Consider the following 22,508-nt stretch of genomic DNA (forward strand, 5'->3'; position numbering starts at 1 on the left):
TTCAGCTGCTTCTGGCTAATATCACTAAGAAGCACAGCCATGATACAGCTATGTCAAATATTAGCAACACAGCCCCCGTGCGTTCTTGGTACTCTGTAGTACTGTTTATTGCAGTACATCAAGGCTTCCTCTCTCTCTCTCTGCTCTTTCTGCTTTCAGCCTTAGCCAAAAAAAAAAGTAAAATTATAGGGTATGAATCTAGATCTAAGATGATGCTTGAGCAAAGGAGATCCAACCCTTTGCAATATTTTTTTTAATACAAAAAAGCCTTGTAATGCTTGCCAGCTGAATGTGAACAAGTCAGCCAGTAAGACTAGAGATGTAGAAACGGTGCCAGAGAACTATAAGTATTTTAAATCCCCCCTCCTCCTTTTTTTTTAACCTCTTCAGAAGCACTCTCCTTGCTTCTCTCTTTTCCTTCCAAGTGAAACAGTAGAGAGAGAGGAAGTGTAGGGTAAGGGGAGAGAGATGCTGTGGAAACCATACTTCTCTAGTAGAAGCCTGTTGAATGATGCTCCAAGAGCGCCTTCCTCCTGCCGGTTTCACATAAAAGGTCCCACATGCAGAAGAGCACAGAAAATGGAAAAAAAAATAAAATAAATCTTTTAAAGCAAACATTATGTGGTGGTCTCTTCCTTTTTTTTTTCTCAAGGCAGGAGTCCAAAAACTTTTCCCAGAGAAGAGGCACAGATGACATTTCAAATAACCAAAGAGGCTATTGGGGAAGTCTTCACCGGAGTTTGCTGAACAAGGTTAGGGAGGCCTCCTTGGAGTGTGGTAAATTTGTCACCATGGTATGCAGCCATTGGGGCCCTTTTACTAATCTGCGTTAAGCACAATTGCAGAATTTAGGGGTCCTTTTACTAAGGTGCGCTAACGGGATTAGCACTTGCTAAATGATGAGATGCCCATAGGAATATAATTGGCGTCTTAGCATTTAGTGTACACTAAACCAGTTAGTGTGCTTTAGTAAAACAACCCCTTAATGTGGAAAAAAGGCATTAATGCATTTGCAGTAATTTGCCTGTCAGCACACGCTAATTGCACACGATTCCGGGTTTTTTTTAAATATTTTTTTTTGAGATGAGGTGTGTCACGGGTGAGAAATGGGTGTGGAAGCATTTTCCAGCTATTGTATTTATGTTAGCACGTGCTGACTGACAAACGCTGACTTAGTGCAGGTGCACTTTCCTCCTAAATAGGAGGCGGTAAGTGATCCCACATTAATAATTTTGCAGGTCTCAGACACTAATGAAAAAATTAGTACGGGACTTGCAAAAAGAAAAAAAGCTCTATTTTAGGGACACGCTAGAAATGGGCTTAGCGCACAGGAAAGTCCTGCATTAAAATATGCTAAGCCCACTTCGTAGCGCATCTTAGTACAATGGCTGCATTGTCTTCATCTGGTGGAGTCTGCCACACATGAAAACAAACAAAAATGGACAAAACTTCCTCACCAAGCTGAAATCATATATAGGCAGGTAAAGTATGGTGATGAAAAATAATGTGCTCTGGTTTGAGGACTCTTTTTAAGAAAACGAGGATGCAGTCATCGTAACAAAATAACACTCCAGTACCAGGGTTGTCAATAATTAAGTACATGTACTGGCAGAAAAAAATGTGGCATGTCCATGAAAATACTACTAAATGGGGACAAGCTAAACCCACTGGAATCACCCTACATTCATTAATATACACCTGAACTCCAGTATATTTAAAGTTTACAAAATATCTTTATTAAAGAAATATGCTTTTAACAATCAGCACTTATCCTAGCTAAAATCCACAATACACCCATTCATACACCAATCACTTTCAGTACCTGACTAAAATATTTATCAATACGAACTCACATAAATATACATAAACCACTATCATTCGCAATTATTACAATGTTATAATCCTTTGTGTTGCTGTTATACTTTCCAAGTTCTAATTTAGTCTCTTGTCCCGGCGTTCCACTCGGGCACTGTATTCAAACTAAGTTGTACTGATTTCACCGTCAGTCCGCTTAGTTATAATCACTTATATAATCCACCTCTGCAAATGTAATGCCTTTAAATCACCCGTAAGGGCTATGGTAGTGGTGTACAGTTGTGGGTAGTGGGGTTTGGGAGGCTCAGCAGACAAGGTAAGGGAGCTATGTATCTGGGAGCAATTTCTGAAGTCCACTGCAGTGCCCCCTAGGGTGCCCGGTTGGTGTCCTGGCAAGTCAGGGGGACCAGTGCACTACGAATGCTGGCTCCTCCCACTACCAAAGGGCTTGCATTTGGTCGTTTCTGAGATGGGCGTCCTTGGTTTCCATTATCGCTGAAAATGAGAAACGACCAAGTCTAGGGACGACCATCTCTAAGGACGACCTAAATGTCAAGATTTGGGTGTCCCCGACCGTATTATCGAAACGAAAGATGGACGTCAATCTTGTTTCGATAATACGGGTTTCCCCACCCCTCCATCGGGAAGTTTTGCAAGGACGTCCTCGGCAAAACTTGGCCATCCCTTTCGATTATACCCCTCCTCGTCTCCACACGATCCCTTCAATCAGCTAACCAGGGTTTACTCGCCATTCTTTCTTTTAGTCAAGTTTTTCCAGATGCTGTAGGGTACTCCTGTTATAGTGTGGTGGCACCTACAATATGGAATAATCTTCCCCTCTATTTGCGCCTTGTTGAGTCCTTCGACAGTTAAAAAACCATTCTTAAGGCCTTATTCTTCTCTTTGGCCTTTCCACCTTCCTGATGCTTCTATTTGCTTTCTCTTTTCAGACATGTTAGCTGACAGCTCCTGTCTTCCATTTGTGTTCTTCCTTTTCCCATCATTCCTTTTCTACAGATGTAATCTTTTCCCATTACCCTCTTGTTTTCTGTGTTGTGTTGTTTTGTTTTGTTTCTTATTTTGTTTTCCTTCCCCTACTTAGTTTTGCCACTTTGTAAACTGCTTAGACTTCTCTTTGAAAATTTACAGTATATCAATTATATTGTACTTGAACTGTAGCACCTAAATCATAGAAATCTAAGTAGTTTACACATCTCTTTAAATTAAAGGAAAGAGATTAAAAAAATATTAGTTAAAATCAAAAAAAATTTTGATACAAATGATTCATGCCATAAGACAGGAGCAGGAGGAAGAGGAGAAAGGAAAGATTACAATAACATTTAAGGTGGGAGGGAGAGAGGAACAAGAGAACACTGAAAAACGAAACATGTTTATTACAAACCAACAGTGCATGTTAAGTGCCTAACTCACTTCAGTAAAAGGACCCCTTAATGAAGGAAGCTACAAAATGCTTATATTTTGCTTTTTGGAGGTGTTTTTTTTTAATGGCAGAGAGATAAGAATAACTGTCGCCTCTGTTGCACCTTCAAACCACAAATCCAAGTGAGTAATTAGCTTCCACTCAAAGCTGCCTCAGAGTAAGTGTAAATTCCGACGTCTAGTTTTTATGAAGTAGGTGTGTTTTTCCCGCTTCATTGTCACTTTCCTTTAACTTGTACATCTTTCAGTTGCCTGTTTATATAAAGGAAATAAAATGAGCCAAAGATGTAAGCTGCCGAGATATTAGAAGAGGTTACTGACAAGGAAGTCAAGTAGCGAGTTTGCTGCTAAATGAAAAGGAGTCTCTCTGTAATATGGTATATTCAAGACAATGTCTTCCAGTGTTTTTGGAAAATAATGGTGATGTCATTCCATAACCAATCTTAGCATTATCGCCTTGAACTAAATTCATGAGTACAGATTGTGTATTATAAAGGCTTTATGGCCTGGGCACAAACAACTCTCCCCCTTAAGTACTGTAATATCTAATTTACAAACCCTTTACAGAAACGTCGCAATAATAAAGCAGATGGGAATAGCAAAAAATATACATTCATGATGTATTGTAATCCACATTCAGCCTGCAAAAAGGTGGGAAAATGTGGGATACAAATGCAGTAAATAAAAAATAAAATAAATACATATCCTGTAAAAAACATAAATGCTGAGTGAATAGAAAAGATGATAAAATAACGCTCAGTAGTGTAGGAATCCAGCTAGAATTAATTCCCAGTTTCTCTTCTACAAATTATAAAGAAATACTTTTTTTAACAATCTAATATGTTCAATCGTAATAGCCAGAATTACAGAACTCCTTAGTTCATAGTCCATTTTATGTGCTGAAAATGCTCATGTTATTAAAATACTCCAAGCTCAAATGTGTAATTAAAGCAAGCAGGAGCGGTATACTCAAGGGCTGATTTAGTTCTCTCTCTGTGGGATTGCCTAGCCGTCATACATCTTTGCAATATTCAGCAGAAACAGATTGGCTAATTTCTGATATGCAACTTCTGAAATGATAAGGATTGACCCCACTGTGCACTGGATTGTTTTTAGATCGTGATATGTTAAGTTAAGCAGGTATGCCTCAATGCAATTTTGTTAATAAACAGAATCTTGAATTTACAGAATGTGTACCTACTTATTAATTGCTTTTGAATTAATAGTGCTGGATTAAATACACATGAAAATCAGAGCACGGCTACTCCTTTTACGTGATCTGCACATAGTATGGGCGCAGCTGGCATGCCGTTGCGAATGTCAGTACACTTCGTATAAGATACATTGGTTCAGGCATAGGGGTTAAATTTAGAAAACATTTTCTGCATTTGAAGAATTTTCCTAATGGAAAACTGTTATATAATAGAAAGTTGCACAGGAACAGACATCTAATCTGTTCCTGCCCATCCCCGCTTGAATCTAACCCGTCCCCACCTGTGTCCAGTGGAATCTTACCTGTCCCCACAAGAATGTAATGGTACCTACAAAAAAGTCTGGTTGGCTTGTGCCTTTCTGGGTTTGAGTCACAGCACTGCAGTCAAGGAAGGAACAGAAGTTGGATCTTGGAATACTCTGGTGCGCACATGTAAGACTTGTCTCTGATTCACTGGCACTGTGTGCTGAGAGGTCACCACATGCACATGCCAGTAGGTCAGGTGACCTCTGATGCTCGTGCCTGTGTCAGAGCTGAAATCTGCGCATCAGCCTGGGAGCAGAGAGGATTAATAGAAGACTTTCCACATCTTTGCCACAGGGGCGTAGCCACGGGTGGGCCTGGATGGGCCTAGGCCCACCCAGTTTGGGTTCAGGCCCACCCAGCAGCGGAGCGGAGGGAGAGATGCTTCCGGGTTAGAAGCAGGAGGTAGCGTGTTTGAATCGCTACCGCTGCTGTTGAGAGTGAGACAGAGGGAGGAGGTAGATCGTGGCGGCGGTAGGCAGCGTCTGGGAAGCACTGCCGTCAGAGAGAGGGCAGGAAGGTGGAATGGGAGGGAAGGATGCATGGGGGTGAAGGAGAATCACTGGACACATGGATGGGAGCGAGAGGGGAGGGGAGAGGAGAGAGGAGAGTCACGGGATGGATGGATGGAGGTGGGGGTCAGGGGAGAGAGGAGAATTGCTGGGGATGGATGGATGGAGGTGGGGGGCAGGGGAGAGAGGAGAATTTCTGGGGATGGATGGATGGAGGTGGGGGGCAGGGGAGAGAGGAGAATTGCTGGGGTTGGATGGATGGATGGAGGTGGGGGCAGGGGAGAGAGGAGAATTGCTGGGGATGGATGGATGGATGGAGGTGGGGGCAGGGGAGAGAGGAGAATTGCTGGGGATGATGGATGGATGGAGGTAGGGGGGTTGGGGAGAGAGGAGAATTGCTGGGAATGGATGGATGGAGGGGAGAGGAGAGTTGCTGGACATGGGTGGATGGAGGGGAGAGGAGAGTTGCTGGACATGGGTGGATGGAGGGGAGGGAAGAGGAGAGAGGAAGGTTGCTGGACATGGGTGGATGGAGGGGAGGGCAGGGGGCAGAGGAGGGTTACTGGACATGGATGGATGAAGGGAAGGGCAGGAGAGAGGAGGCTGCTGGATATGGATGGAGGAGAGGGAAGGGAGAGAGAAGAAATGCTGGACATGGATGGAGGGGAGCGAAGAGTGAGGAAGGAGAAGAGATGAGGGAAAAGGAAGAGAGGAGAAAATTGCACATGGATGAAGAAAATAGGCAGAAGCTGGATCCACTGGACAGTCAAGTCTGCGGAGGACCCAGAGCAAGAAATGAAGAAGAAAGGCGGAAAGTAAAGATATAAATGGAAAGGAAGCCCTGGAAACGGAGTAAAGAGGACAGATAGCAGCAGAATCAGATACTGGGCCAGTATGATCAGAAAAACAAAGTCACCAGACAGCAAAGGTAGAAAAAAATCATTTTATTTTCATTATAATGATTGGAACCTGTCTACTTTGAGAATCAGGTGCTCAACATTAAAAGTTTATATTCATTTACTTATTTATGGCATTTTATCCCACATTAAACATGAATTAGATTGGAACCTGGGATCATTTAATGTTTTTTTTCCTGGATAGAGTAATGCATTGCCTCCCCCACCCCCCAGGCTCTCTCCCCGGCTATAGCCAGCTCTGCAATTTTGAGGGGAGGTGCACAGGTGGAGGGGGGGGGCGCAGAGGTGGACCGGGGAGAGAGCCTGTTGTTAAACATTTACCAGCACACCACTGTCTAGTGCCCACCCATCCAACCGGTTGGCCCACCCAAAAATTGACTTCTGGCTACGCCACTGCTTTGCCATTAAAGCAGGGAGGAGCAAGAGGCGGCATTCAATGAACTTGCTACTTGGTAGGTGAGAGGCTGGCGCAGATGCAGCTTACACTCCCACGGAAACCCCATAAGAACTGTTTCGTCCCTGCAGGAATCCCGCAGCCCAGAGGGGATTCCCGCAAATCCCGTTCCTTTGCAGGTCTCTATTATACAATTGCATGGCTGAATGCATGTCTCCGAGTACTTGTGCTGATAAGATCGTACATACTTAAAACACACACTGGGCCAGATCCAGTAAATGGCATCCAAAGTTAGGCGCCATTATGATCCGCATAACAATAGTTTTCTGTAAAAGGCACGCTGCACAGAGCACCTTTTATAAAATACTAGTGGAACCCAGCCCGTTTCCTCACCAATGAAACAGGCCCTAGAAAGGCTCTCTTGTAAGCAATTTTTTGTCTCTCCTCTGCCCTCCCCTCCATGTCCATCGATTCTTTCCTCCCATCCCATCCCATCCCATCCCCTCCATGTCCAGCAATTCTTCCCTCCCCTCCATGTCCAGCAATTCTCTTCCCTGCCCTCCCATCCGTGTCCTGCGTATCTCTCCTCTACTGTCCTCCCATCCCATCCATGTCTATCAATTCTCCTCTGCCCTCCCCTCCCCTTCCTTCCCCTCCCCTCGATGTCCCGTGATTCTCTCCTCCCCTTGATTTGTACCTGAACGTTCTCTGGCTAGCTGGCGTTGGCTTCCGTTCCGTTCGTAACCTCCCTTCTGATGTCAGCTCGCCTCCAGCGTTCCCTTCCCTCTCACTGTTCCGCCCTCTGACGTCATTACATTTTGACGTAAGGGCGGGGCAGTGAGGGGGAATGGAACGCTGGAGGCTGCCTGACATCATCAGATGTTACGAACCCAGGCAGCCAGACAGTGATGGAACGTTGGAGGTGCAAATTATTATATAGGACTAGCTTGACGCACTTCTTGTGCCTAACTTTCAGTGCAAGTACTTATTCCAAGAGCTGGTGTAAATGCTTGAGCCCAACTAATGGTGAAATTGGCACGCGCTGGGCCACATTTTACTGCAGTGAGAAAAAGGCCTTTTTAAAAATGGGGCAGTGATTAACTTTATATTAATATTAAAATTAGTGTGCAGCTATTTACTGCCTGAGCCCTTGCTGCCACCATTTAGTAGGTGGTAAAGGCTCACATGCTAACCTCGTGGTAGTCGGGCAGTATGCAACAATGAGGCCATGTTGCCAGTTACAGCCGGGAATGTCCCACAGTAGAAAATAGAAAATAATTTTCTACCGTAGGAAACTGCGCACGCCAAGTTCGGAACTACTGCTGGACAACTGCACTAACACAGTGGTAGGGCCAATTTGGCACATGCTTACCTGCGTAATTTACCTACCGCACCTTTGTAAAAGGGCTTCCTAGTTTCTAGGATCATCCCTGACCCACCGATGCCTCTCCCATGGCCACAACTCCTTTTTACAGTTCATTAAAAACTTGATAAACCGCTAAAACAACAAGATTGGCCTAAGCGGTTTACAGGTTAAAATGATATAAAACAGACCATTCCAGAAAGGACCGCCATAATAGACAGGACAGAACCAATCATTCCAGAAAAAAAAGAAGAGACTGAGGAATGACGTGTTAAGGAATAGGTCAAATCCATACATAACTCCTAGTTACTGCCAATTGATTCCAATAATTGATTGTTACTACCTAATTGACTAATCAGTTTATGCGCACATCTGTGATCTGCGCCCAAATTTGGGCAACTTATATAGAGAATCTAGGTGTCACGATTGTGACTTTTTCTTGGTTTGTGCTCCTCTCACCCTCTGGTGGCCAGAACCGGTGGCTGCCATAGACTTTCCAGACTCTCTATTCTGTCCGATCCAGATATTTTAGCCCTCCAGTCTTGCTTGGACGTTTGGCAGCTAGCCTCACCCTTAGCTGCCTTGAGATTGCTGCAGCTGAGCTCAGCTGCTGATGAGCTTATTAGCCACCTGGAAACTTTCTAGTTTGCCTTTGCAACGCCAAAGGTCCAGGTTAGTGTTTGATGCTGTTAGGAGCACTTCTATCTTGCTGTGCTGTTAGGAGCACTTTTGCCTGCTTGTTTGAGCTTCCCTGCTTTACCCTTTTGGCTTCCCTGCTTTACCCTTCTGGTGCTGTTAGGAGCACTTCTGTCTTGCTGTGCTGTAGGAGCACTTTTGCCTTGTCTTGTGTCTTACCTGTATGCCTTGTTCTTATCTGGGTGCTTGTGGGTACTCCTGTTTTGAACCCTAACCCTGTTTCTGTCAAGCTTGTTCTGTATCCTATTCCCTGTCTGAGAATCCCGAATCCTTAGTAGTCCCAAACCCTGTGTTAGTCAAGCTTGTTTAGTATCCTGTGTCCAGTGTGAGAATCCTGTTGGTCTAGTCTGTCTGCAAGCTAGGTCTAGTAAGTCCTGCCGGCCGCCTGCACCTGGGGGCTCAACCCCTGGGGAATGATGGTCAAGTGCAGGTGAAGACCAGTTGCTCTGTCCTGCTTATTCCCTGCTTGCCTACTGCTGTAGTTCCAGTCCTGTGGTTCCAGTTCGGTTGTTCCAGCTTTGCCTGTCTACAGCTTCTCCTGCCTTTCTTGTTTACCCAGTCCTGGTTGAGGGTCTTACCTAATGCTGCCGCTTGTCGGCAGCGGTCCAAGGGCTTGCGTGGTGCCAGAGTCCGAGAGCCTGAGACCGTGATACTAGGGGACTGGGCCTAGGTGTTCTCAGGGGTGTAGTTTGGATAGGACAAGGTGAAATTGCAGTGCATGCGTGCATGTTTATAAAATACACATGTGAAAAAGCAATTCTGTACAGTAGAATACTAGCACTTTGGTCATGGGAGGAGCCAGCATTCGTAGTGCACTGGTCCCCCTGACATGCCAGGTGTAAGGGGTTGGAGAGAAGACTGCGTCAAGGAGGGCGAAGGCAGAGACAGGAGGGAAGTGTGCTCAGGAGGAAGAGCAAATGTCATTCACAGGTTCCTTATAGACATGAAATTCGCCCCCTAGTGGCCAAAAGGCCGACCAGAATAATAACTAAGGATAGGGACTACCATTCCCACAATCCACCAGACCCTATGCAGGAAATAGAGGGTGAGGGATAGGATTGGGAGATGGTTTCTAATCAGGGAGATGGGGAGCAGCTGGAAGAACCCTGTGGGGAGGAGGAGGATATGGAATGGAATAAAATGGAGGCAGGGGAGGAGATAGTGGAGGAGTGTATGGAGGTGTCGGCATTAGCACAGACTCCAGATGGCAAGGTGAGAGGTTTCCTAGCTGCAGTATTACCTCAACTGTTTAAAATTGGGGAAACAAGACTGGTGCAGTTGGGGAGGAACCTGTGGAGGAGAGTAACTCAGCAGATTTACTGTGCACCGACGGGGAGTGCCTTGAGAAGTGGGACTGTGACTAAAATCTCTGGAGGGGAGGAGGTTGAAGCTATGTTGATGAAATGAACTGTTTGTGAAAAGTGAAAGTAGCCAGTGATCTACCTGAGATCAGAAGGTAGTGCCAAGAGAAATTGGACTGTGGTTAAAACAAGTTGAGACAGGAACTTGAATTATATTGTTGAGGTGGTGGAATAAATGTAAGAAACTTGAGGTGAAGAGATGTCCTGTAATGATGAGGTTGAAACTGGAATAAGTCGGTATGACTAAACCGGTGTAAGTAAAAACCCTTTACCTATGAAAATGTTGGAGTTGCTGCATGTTTGTTGAACTACTACCTTAAGGACAGCTTGAGGAACAGTTACCCGAAGGAGCTGCAGAAGCTGGGGGTGTGAAATAAGGACAAGCTAGTAGTCCGAAGGTCTGGGCCTACATTGGAGCCTACAGGCTAAGCAGCGTTGACCCTGGCTGGAGAGTGGAAGAGGGACCAGCTGACACAGGCCCCCTATCTGGGCACCCTAGGGGGCACTGCAGTGGACTTCAGAAAAAGCTCCCTTACCTTGTGTGCTGAGCCCCCCAAAACCCACACCCCACAACTGTACACCACTACCATAGCCCTTAGGGATGAAGGGGGGCACCTAGATGTGGGTTTTGGAGGGCTCAACATTTACCACCACAAGTGTAACAAGTAGGGGGGGATGGGCTTGGGTCCGCCTGCCTGAAGTGCACTGCAGTATCCACTAAAACTGCTCCAGGGACTTGCATACTGCTGTCATGGAGCTGGGTATGATATTTGAGGCTGGAAAAAATATTTTTTAAGGTTTTTTTTTAGGGTGGGAGGGGGTTAGTGACCACCAGGAGAGCAGGGGGAGGTCATCCTCGATTCCCTCCGGTGGTCATCTGGTCATTTAGGGCACATTTTCGTGGCTTGGTCGTAAAAAAAAAGGACCAAGTAAAGTCAGCCAAGTGTTCATCAGGGACGCCCTTCTTTTTTCCATTATCGGCCGAGGACGCCCATGTGTTAAGCACGCCCCAGTCCCGCCTTCGCTATGCTTCCAACACGCCCCCGTGAACTTTGGTCGTCCCCGCGACGGAAAGCAGTTGAGGGCGCCCAAAATCGGCTTTCGATTATGCCGATTTGGGTGACCCTGAGAGAAGGACGCCCATCTCTCGATTTGTGTCGAAAGATGGGTGCCCTTCTCTTTCGAAAATGAGCCCAATTGTGTTTTGAGTGAGGCGGTGAGGTGAGATTGTTAGCATGTTTTATTTGGGGGATGGAAAGGCTCCCTATGCTGTGCCCAAGGAAAACAACATTTATAGATGCGTCCTTTGTTCAGCCGTTCAGTGCATACCCTCCTCTCCTGTTCACCGAACCCTTTCTGTGGCCCTTCTGATCATTGAGAACAAGCCTAAGCTATAAGAGCAGCCAGGTGTCCTGTACTGCTGGAGCAGAAAGACAGCAAGAAAATGTTGGGTTCTTTATTTTTTTTTAATATATGTAATACAAGGGTTTAAATATGTACTTATCAGTGCATATTGGAATAGATTGCATAATATTACAGTTCAGAATTTGTAATTTCTGCCTCCAGGCAAATCTCTTACTTACTGGAGAAAATGAAAGTGTGAAATGCTTTTTAATGTATATTTAACAGCAGCTAGTCCGGTGATTACTGATATGAATTCTCTGTAGATTTTTCCCAGAAGAGCCTGTGAGGGAACAACATTTTTGCAGGTTTATACTAAGTCCATCAACTGTATGCTCTTTAAATATCCTTAGCTGTCATTGATAACAAGACTGAAAAAAAGTTCTCCGTTTAAAAATCTGTGTTAAACATAGAATAACAACTAGTTATCAATACTGTCCCTATTTGTTTCATCCTTTGTTTTAGCTTTCAGAGTGGCAGGATTGGGAGGGGGAGATAATGCACATACATGTTTATATCAACGTTCAAATTTTAAAAAAAAGTAAATTGTGAGTAAAAGGTATCAGCAGACTTAACACACAGGAACTTTGAAAGTTGCTTCCATGGAAGATGATTTTATAACAGGTTACCAAGGTCAGGTGACCAAAATAACTTCAGTTTAAGCTGAATTTATAAAGGCACATTTGTGGTTTGGTTGACTTCCACTTTTGGTTTGTTGCTTGGACATGCCCATGATCCACCCATGCTCCACTCACATGTACTCCCCTTGCAGTTAGGTGCTAAGTAATTTTGGCACATATGTTATAGAATATCATCTAGCACTTATGCATGTAACTGCTAGTTATTGGCACCTCTGACTTACTGAAGTGCAATAATTCTATTAACATACACGCAAACCTGGTGCCTAACATTATTTTCCAGGTTCTGGAATTGCCATTAGCGTGTGCTAAAATCTGCAAACATGATAACATTCACTTTTAGAACTTTTGCATATGATATCCCATCTGTGAAATTGCTTGCATTCTAGTATCTCAGCCCCTTGGAGGCATATTTTCAAAGCACTTAGCCTTCCAAAGTTCCATAGAAACCTATGGAACTTTGGAAGGCTAAGTGCTTTGAAAATATGCCTCTATTTAGTCTACTAGTAATAAAAAGACTGTTCCTGCACCAGTAAAAAAGTAGAACTGGAATTCAGATACATACATTTATATACATACACACAAAGCTAATTTGGTGGGCCTTGTACAAAAGTATGGTAAAAATCTGAGCTTAACGCGTTAACATGGGACTTTCCCCACATACTAAGCCTGGATTTAATGGGCAGTTTTTAAGGGTCTTTTATTTCTTTTCAGGTTGTTCACTAACGTTCCCATTAGCACATAGTACCTGCCAAAAATTAACACGCGACCTCTTACCGCCTCCTATTAAGAAGGAGGTAAGTGTTCCCATGTTAACTCTGCATTATCCAGTTAGCACATGCTAATCATAATGCGCTAGCTGGATAACACAGGAATATCCATTCTCTACCCATGACCGCCCCTTCCTAAAAATATTTTTTTTAAATCAGTAACACGCAGTTTAGAGCACACAAACAGGCAAAAATACCACAAAACGCTTTAATGTGTTTCTGCAGTAACCTGTTTGCGTGCACTATTCGTAAATGAAGGGCTTAACGCTCTTTAATAAAAGGACTGAGCTATAAAATTTAGTAAAGCAAACTAAATGTCTATGAAACAGAACTGAATATTCTCCACGCCAGCCCAAATATCTCTCTGATGACATGAAATAAAAATGCTACTACTTCATTACTTCTAGATATTCAGCCATTCACACAGCTGAGGATTATGGTAAGAACTGAGGCTAAAGTGCACAAGCAGCATCTGAAAGATAGGTTTTCTCTTTATAGTTTTAGTTTTATTGTTTTATTGCAGGAGACAACACATTTTAAAATCATTCTTTGTAATTGAATTTGTTTGCCTACATAACAGTAGCCAGTTCCACAAGCTGGATTTATTTAATTCTTTTCCCTTAGCATCACCAATTATTTAATAAGGATTAAGGTACACTTTTCTGCATTTACAGTGGGCTGCACAGCACGAGTTCATATCTAATACTAATGTATGCTAAACAGTTGCATAGTATATAGATCAGTGTTGTTAAAATAGCAGCGTCGAAGACATTTTAGATCACAGAGCCCCAGTGGTCTGCATTTTGTTTGCTTTGACATTATTAAACACAATCTGTTTCTCTAACTGTGACTCTAATTACTCCATTTGCATGGCAGAAAAGTTTCTTATGCAGTTCAATTTCTATTAACAGTCCTTGCATGTTGCTGTTGCCTTTCCAAGCGAGTGTTTCTTGAGCAGAGCACCTTCAATTGACTGTAATAATTATGCAGAATCAATAAGTGTTTTTTGTGTTTGTCTTTGTTGTTTCTTTGATATGGCCTACAGGATGCTGCAGGCAAGGTGTTGGACCGCTGGGCTATCATGTCCCGGGAAGAAGAAATTATAACCCTTCAGCAGTTTCTGAGGTTTGGAGAAACCAAATCCATCGTGGAGCTGATGGCAATTCAAGAAAAGGAAGGACAGGCTGTGGCAGTGCCATCTTCAAAGGCAGATTCTGATATAAGGACTTTCATTGAAAGCAACAACCGCACCAGGAGCCCAAGTCTTCTTGCTCATCTAGAGAACAGCAACCCTTCCAGCATTCATCACTTTGAAAACATCCCCAACAGCCTGGCATTCCTGCTTCCATTCCAGTACATAAATCCAGTCTCTGCTCCACTGTTGGGTTTGCCTCCAAATGGCCTCCTGCTAGAACAACCGGGAGTGAGGTTGCATGAACCTAACCTTTCAATCCAGAAAGAGCTTGATGAAAGTAGCGAATCTGATGTTTCCCCTATACCTAATATAAAAGAGCAAACTCCCAACAGGAACGCCTTGACCAGCATCACAAATGTGGAGCCTAAATCTGAGCCAAACAATATCTCCTCCCCTATCCACAGCACTGGACACATCAGTGATTTATCAAAACCTGAACATACAAGAAGTTCTTTCAGGATCCACAGAATGAGGAGGATGGGCTCATCATCAAGGAAAGGGAGAGTATTTTGCAATGCCTGTGGCAAAACGTTCTATGACAAAGGTACGCTGAAGATTCACTACAATGCTGTCCATCTAAAGATCAAACACAGATGTACCATTGAAGGGTGCAACATGGTTTTCAGCTCCCTTAGGAGTCGCAATCGTCACAGTGCTAACCCCAATCCCCGTCTTCATATGCCCATGCTGCGAAACAACAGAGACAAAGATTTAATCCGATGTACAGCAGGGGCAGCAACCCCAGTCATAGCAACTACAAAATCAAATCTGTCTTTAACAAGCCCTGGTCGGCCTCTAATGGGCTTTTCTACCCCACCAATAGACCCTGTTCTTCAAAATTCTCTCCCGAGCCAACTAGTATTTCCTGCTTTAAAGACTGTGCAACCTGTTCCTCCATTTTATAGGAGTTTACTAAATCCTGGAGAAATAGTGAGCCCTCCAAACTCACTACCCACCAGCCCCATAATGCCTGTACCTGTTTCTGTAGAGCAGTCTCCTCTCCATCCGCCACATCCTGCTCTAGAGCCACCAACACCTACCATGATTATGTCTACCCATGACACTAATACGGACCTTGCTCCTAAAAAGAAACCAAGGAAATCGAGCATGCCTGTCAAGATTGAAAAGGAAATCATTGATACTGCTGATGAGTTTGATGATGATGATGATGATGAGGTCAATGACCATGGCATTATAGCTAATGATATTGGCCATGACAATCACAATCATTCCCAAGAGGAGATGAGCCCGGGATTGTCTATAAAGGGCTATTTGAAAAATGGAAACAGGTGTGTTTCAAGGACTGAAATACGAGCAGAGAGCATGACTTCAGAAGACCAAGAACATGAAAGAGACTTTGAAAATGAGTCCGAGTCCTCAGAGCCAAAGTATTATGAGGAATCCATGGAAAATGATGATCGCCTTCAGCTTCATAGAGAAAGTAATGAAAAATGTGTGATGAACAGTGATAAGCCACATGAAAACCACATAGATTCTCATCACCCTCAAGCTGTAATTAAGGTGAAAGAAGAGTTTACAGACCCTACCTATGATATGTTTTATATGAGCCAATATGGACTTTATAACGGAGGAAGTGCAGGCATGGCTGCTTTTCATGAAAGTTTTGCTTCATCGCTGAGCTATGGCAGCCCTCAGAAATACTCCCCAGAAGATGATCTATGCTCTAGCCCAGACCCCAAAATCTGTTACGTGTGCAAGAAAAGTTTTAAAAGTTCCTATAGTGTGAAGCTTCACTACAGAAATGTTCATTTAAAGGAGATGCATGTCTGCACAGTAGCTGGCTGCAATGCTGCCTTTCCATCGAGGAGGAGTAGAGACAGGTCAGTAAACATTTATTAACTAACATTTTTATATATACTTAAGTTTATGGAGGAGAGTTCTTTTTCCAGACAAAATCCAGTTTAGAGTATAGAAAAACATGTCTACACCCAGTGTGTCTCTTTATGAATGGAGCATCCATATTCATGTAGTAGATGTGATCATTTCATTAATAGGCCCACCTACCAATAAACATAAAGATCAGATATGATGATAATATAATTTCACTTCAATGCACTGTGCCCTTTTTTGTCTGTCTCTCAGTTAAAAGGTTAGCCTGTAGTTTGCACGAACAGTATAGAATGAAAATAATGAGGCCAGTACACTAAAGTGCTTTAACGTCAGTCATTAATGTGCATTAATTAGCTCATTGTAGGTAGAATGGTTGCATTTACAAGACTGTAATTCACTTTGTGCGTTTTAATGCGCATTATTTATCTGTGTGCTCAGAGGTAGTGAGCCCTTTGGCATAGTGCTACATCTCATTTCTTCCTTAGCCTAGCATTTTGCTTAAAGATCTCGTGAGCTAATTAACACACTTTATAAGCTCTGTCAAAGTACATGAACTAGACAATATGTATATGTCAACACTTGCAACCCCATTAGCACACATTTGTATATTGGCCTCTAACTGTAGGAACTTCCAGCAACATAAGCTGTGGTGGAAGCCAGTTTGCTCCTGCTGAGGGATGCTCTGTAATCTAAGCAAAAAAGAGACTTCAGTTATATTTTACATCAAAGTGTCGTCATTTTGAATGGTGTGCAAAACACAAAGTGACCATGGGAGGCATTTTTTGTTTTTGCCTGTACATGCAGAGCCCTCTGTATTGCAGTGTGTGAGAGTTTGTGTGTGTTTTTGTGTATGCAAACGTGTTTTACAGGACAGCACTCTCTATAATCCTTTCCACTCTCAACAATGTCACCTTCAGTATTCTCCATTTCTTTTCTCATACCCCTTCCATATGTAGCTCACATTAATGCAGGACTGTTACCTTATCCCACTCCTTCTCAGACCGCAAGATGCAGCTGCCTTCAGATCTGTTTCCACTACTGCAAGTGGTCAGTCAATATATATCACTAATAGTGAGTGCTTGACTCAGTCCCTGTCTTCCACCCTCACAAATATGAGCGCCACTTTAGAACTACTCTTGGGACTTCATCCCCGAGGGTTGGTGGGATCCTAAGATGGGAATAGAGCCCAGACCTCTGAATCATTGAATGATTACAAAATGTAAAGGTTTTTTTGGGAATGGTGATAGGATCAGGAATTATAGAAACTAAAACAAAGGGTGCTTTTTTTGGGGGGGGGGGGGGGGGAGTTGCAGAATTGCAGTTCCATGAGAAGGCCACATATTGCTACTTATGGTTACATCTAAATCCCATTTTATTATGCGGTTTTTATTTAAAATATAAAGAATATATTAATGAGAAACATTTATTACAACTTTAATTCTATAAAGATGCCATCCTCCTACCAAAAGAGAAATCAAATATTCACAAATTAGTTTTACGGTATGAAGGCAAATTGATATATTCTTTAATGTGAAAAATAGAATTGCTTATATATAAATCATTCGTCTATTCAGTGGCACAGAACATCTTTATGGCTGAGAGGAACAAATAAACCATCCTCCTCCCCTTTTTCCACGTCCCTAAGCTAATGCCTTGAAGGGCAAAAGATTGGTTGGCCCCTGGCTCCAGTGGCCCACCCCAGGGACTTCACTCCCATACAGAGAAATCCATTGAATGAGGCTGTCCAACATGATATAAGTGGAGTAATCTGTTCTTGGATGTGTGTTAAGACAACTCATTACAGACATGAGATCAGATTTAGTTCTGTGCAATAAAGTGTAAGAAGCATATGGGGACACACTTAAAGATCTCAATATGTATACTTTTGAAGAAAGGCGGGAGAGGAAAGATATGATAGAGATGTTGAAATACCTCCATGGCATTAATGCATAGGAGCTGAGTGTCTTTCAATTGAATAGACTCAGAAGTAAGCTGAGGAAATACTTTTTCACGGAAAGGTTGACGAATTTGTGGAACGGACTCCTTGTGGTGGTGGAGACGAAGGTTGTATCTGAAATCAAGAAAGCTTGGGACAGGTACATAGGATCTCTAGGGGAGAGGAAGGGATAGTAGATGGCATGGATGGGCAGACTGGATAGGCCATGTGGTCTTTATCTGCCTTCATGTTTCTGTGTTTCTGTATTTCTATGTTTAAGCTTGCAAATTTCTTTCTTTAAACCTGCACGGTTAAATCGCACTGGCTGGATGGTCCTCAGATTTTCAACGGTACATAACCAGATAGTGTGGCGGAAAATCCAGGGAGATCACTGAAGCACTATGGGTTTAGTGCCAAGGCGGTTTGGAGATGGAGTCTGGGTGGAGCAGAGATTTACTTGGTTGGCGGCAATTTTCAGACCACCGACTGGGTAACTGCCTGGATAAAGTTTAGGGGCCCTTTTACTAAATGGCAGTAAAAGGATCCCTGCGGTGGTGTCAGCACACAGGTTTACCCCATGCCGAGGCCCCCTTTTATCATCACCAGTAAAAGGCGTTTTTTTTTCCAGAAGGAAATGGCTGTGCGCTAAGTCAAGCCATTGGCATGCGGCCATTTCAATGCACTGGAAGTCGGAAGTACTGCCAGGCTCCTGAGCGAGCCTGGCAGTAGGGCCAATTTGGCACACGAAGATGCAGCGGTATGGCTACTGCTGCTTCATAAAAGGGTCCCTTAGCAAAAAAGACTGTCCTAGCCTTATCCATCCAGTTATCGGGGAACCAATCTAAATATTGGCCAACACTCAGATAACTACTTATCCCATATGCTAGGAAAAAAGGGGATTTTTTTTCTTCCTAATTTAAACAAATAAAAAAACTTGCATAGGAATCCCTCTCAAACCACAATATAGAGGGAAGCAAAAGTAAGGAAAATTGAGAAAAAAGCTTAATACAGAAATACAAGAGAAAGGATTCACATACTATCAATGCAGCAAAAATCGATGCTAACAAATAAACTTTAGATGTAGATTTCACAATTTATTAACTTTTCTGGCACCCAAATAAATATAGAAACCGGCATAAAGAGGGTTCAAAGCACAGAGCTCAGTCCAACAACACAGAAAAGTGCCAAGAGCCTTCAATGAACGTGACAAAGATCTTTATTGACACAATGTAGATCAATCACATAATGACCCAACAGGGGCCGTGTTTCGGCGCAAAACACCTATCTCAGAGGTTGTGTATCTTCAGAGAATCCTTAAAATAAGATTGTCCACATAGTTTGTGTATGTGTGGGGGGGGGGGAGGGGGATCTTTGCATTTATTGTTAATGTGCAGTAAAATCATTTTCTGTATATCACACTGTTTTCAAGTTCTACTGTTTGAATATACATTTTGCCTTGGTTCTAGTAACTCAATAAAGACTTCTTGAAATTAAAAAAAAAATAAGATTGTCCACTAAAGGCACAACAAAATCTCTTTATCCCACAACTATGTTAAACATCAGATGCATCTTTGTCCTGTTCATTGAAGGCTCTTGGTGCTTTTCTGTGTTGTTGGACTCAAAAAATATACCAATTTCCCTGAAATTTTAAACGACATATAGAGGGAAATTAAAAAAAAAAAAAATGAGCTCCCCTCTGAAGCGCTAAAGATCTCAATGCCTGAAATTCCTTATTCATATTTTGGGTAGCTTTAGAAATATCAGGAAAATGGAAGGTCTAAGTCGCAAAAAGAAAACATTCCATCTACAAAAATAAGTTTTCAAAACCGCAACACAATCTATAGCCAAAGCAAAGTTGCCACTAATGTAACTATAGGAGTTTGTAAGAACTGGGTAAAATCCAAAATTTCAGCTGAATCTTGAGAGATTATCTGTATAGACTCAGATGATGAGGAAAGATTTTTAATTGAAATATATGAGAGGTATATATCTTTTTAGTGGGAAATGTCATATTCAAAGAGAAATTTAAAATATTTCTTAAACACCTCTCTAGCTGAAATCACTGGACTAGGTGGTCACAATCCTCAGGTTAAATCTTCTTTGATAGTTCTCAATATTTTCCAGTTTAGTTGTTAGTCTAATTTTATCTAACTAGAGTCAGAGAGAGTGAAGAAAAATCCAAAAGTTCTTTATCTAAATTCTTAAATTTTTGTTGAGTGTTCCACTAAATTGTTATCATAAACAGTACACTTCCCCTGAAACTCCTTAGTGAGTAAAGTAAGATCATTAAGAGGGGCATTTAAAAAAAAAAAAAACATCCTACTCATAACGTAAAAAAAAAAAAAAAAAAAACAATGTTCATCTCACAGCCATAATCAAACAGGAAAAGCATCTAGATTTCCTATTTGATTATGGATATGAGATGGCCATTTTTTGCACTGAAAACGTCCAAAATGAATAGCCATTTTCCAAAGTGAAACAGCCATATTTTGAACGACAAAAAACAGGGACATGAACGTCTGCCTGGCATCATTTTCAAAAGCATGGCTATACAGATGTCCCTGCAGAACAGAGGAGTGGCCTAGTGGTTAGTGCAGTGGATGGTAAACCAAAGGACACAGGTTCAAACTCCAGGACCTGAAAAATATGTATTGTACCTGAATGTACACCACTTCAATAGCCTTCAGGCTTACAGGTGTCCTATATTTAGGTATAGTAGGTATTTTTCTGTTTCTGAAAAGCTGAGAAATATATATATTAAAAAAAAGAGATGGAATGGAACTTGAACTTGGGTCCTTTGGGTTACAGTCCACTGCACTAACTTTTAGGCTACTCCTCTGACTTGGTCTGTGCTTTGTTCAGAATGGCTACCATACATACAGCTGACATAGATCCTGGTTTTACTTTCCAATTTTACTTTCAGGGGAGAGGTAGGGGACAGCAACCAATGGGGGATTAAGGAGGGGTCATGCCTTAATCCCTCCAGTGGTCAGCAGCTCGATTAGAGCAACTTTTTGTAACTTGGACATGACTGAAACAAGTCTAGATAAAAAGGTCCTTCTTTTAGACATGAACGTTTCTTCCCATTCAAAAATCCATGTTGGGCATCCTACTTTTGGGCCCTCCCTAGCCCTACCCAGAACACACCCACAACACCACCACCCCCCTTGCTATTTGGATGAAGTACAGTGTAAAACAAATTCTGACTGTCCAAAATCAGGATTTGGATTTTTATGTAGGCATTTTAAGATGTCCCTCTGCTTTGAAAATGAGCACCTAAATCTCTTATTTATACTACCGTACTCCCCAGTTGGAGTCAAAGTGACCACCAACAGTTTGCTCACTCCAAGCCGATTTGCACCATCCAAAGGCCCTCCAGTGAATTTGGGATGTCCCTCTTTCAGCATGTCCTAGTGCTTTTGATGAGTTAAGCCTTCCCTAGGATTCCATAGTGAGGAAATCTCTCTCCAGACCAAGCAGCCTCAGGGCTTCACCAGAACCTTTGCCCAACACTCTGCAGGTCGTCCTGACTGTTGCTGAAGCACTTTCCATCTCAGGACTGCCTCCCTTGGCTCGCTCACCTGCAGATCTGGGTCTATGCAACACTGAAGGAGTATGCTGCTTCAAAATTAATGAGATCTCTAGCTCTTCACTGCCTATTCTCAAGGCATCCATAGAGCGAGCCCAGATTAGGCATCTTGCAATACAAAATGAACAGTGAGTCAGAAGAAGCTACAGGAGAGGACTCAGTTGGGTAAGTCCTGACCATGCCCCTCTTTTTCCCCATAGCAGTGGTGGTCCCCATTCTCTAGGAGCAGAAAGATGCATGTCCTCGTCTCAGGGCAGCCATCTTGCTTCTCAGTCACCCAGATAACTTCTAACGGCCAGCCAAGACACAGATATTCAATGTCAGTGCCCAGATTAGGCCTGGCATTGAATATCTGGGTAATATTTTGCCTGTGACACTCAGTACGTTCAAGATCACTGACCTTTGTGGGTTAAATATCAACTTGAACACACTTAATCAATTGAACAAACACAGATGTCTCAATGACATACATATAAAATCCCTATAATCTAATCATATGTCATTCTAGATGTCTAAAGTCAAACATATCTTGCCCAGTTCTAAAGTCCATGGGTTAATGGGTATCTCTTTCCATAGCACAGGTCCAATAATAGTAGAGGTCAATATCCAAAACAGCAGTTGTACATTTTGCATTGTTCTAAATAAGTATTTGCTTTTTCTTAATATTTGGGGGCCTTATACATGTGAAGGGCAGTTCTGTAATTTGGCACCCACATTTATGTGCCACTTATCTGCATAATATATGGAATACCAGCACTTTTATATACACAGTAATATAGTAGATGACAGTAAATAAAGACCAGTATGGTCCATCCAGTCTGCCCAACAAGATAAACTCATTACATATAGTATGAAGTGATACTTCATATGTATACCTGATCTAAATTTATCCTTGCCTTTTTAGGGCATAGACCCGTAGAAGTCTACCCGGCACTGGCCTTGTTCTAAAATTTCTGAAGTTGTTGTCAAAGCCCCTGAAAAGCTCCAGTCCAGTCCATCCAAGTCTATTCAGCCTCAATCAAGGCACAGAACATAGAAGTCTGCCCAGCACTGGGTTTCCTACCTAATCTTCCCTAAGCTTCTTTGGATCCGATTCTTCTAAAAGGATCCCTTT

At 42.7% G+C, this 22,508-nt stretch overlaps 1 protein-coding gene across 1 annotated transcript in view; it reads left to right on the plus strand.

Moving 5' to 3' along the window:
- The window catches only part of BNC2 (basonuclin 2), a 727,828-nt gene that overhangs the window by 626,931 nt on the left and 78,389 nt on the right, over window positions 1-22,508 (plus strand). The window contains exon 6 of the mRNA XM_030194228.1: window positions 13,869-15,859. Within this exon, the coding sequence (XP_030050088.1) occupies window positions 13,869-15,859 (1,991 nt within the window). The remainder of the gene's footprint in view (window positions 1-13,868; window positions 15,860-22,508) is intronic.

The sequence above is a fragment of the Microcaecilia unicolor genome, chromosome 2 (assembly GCF_901765095.1).
Source record: "Microcaecilia unicolor chromosome 2, aMicUni1.1, whole genome shotgun sequence".
Lineage (NCBI taxonomy): Eukaryota > Metazoa > Chordata > Amphibia > Gymnophiona > Siphonopidae > Microcaecilia > Microcaecilia unicolor.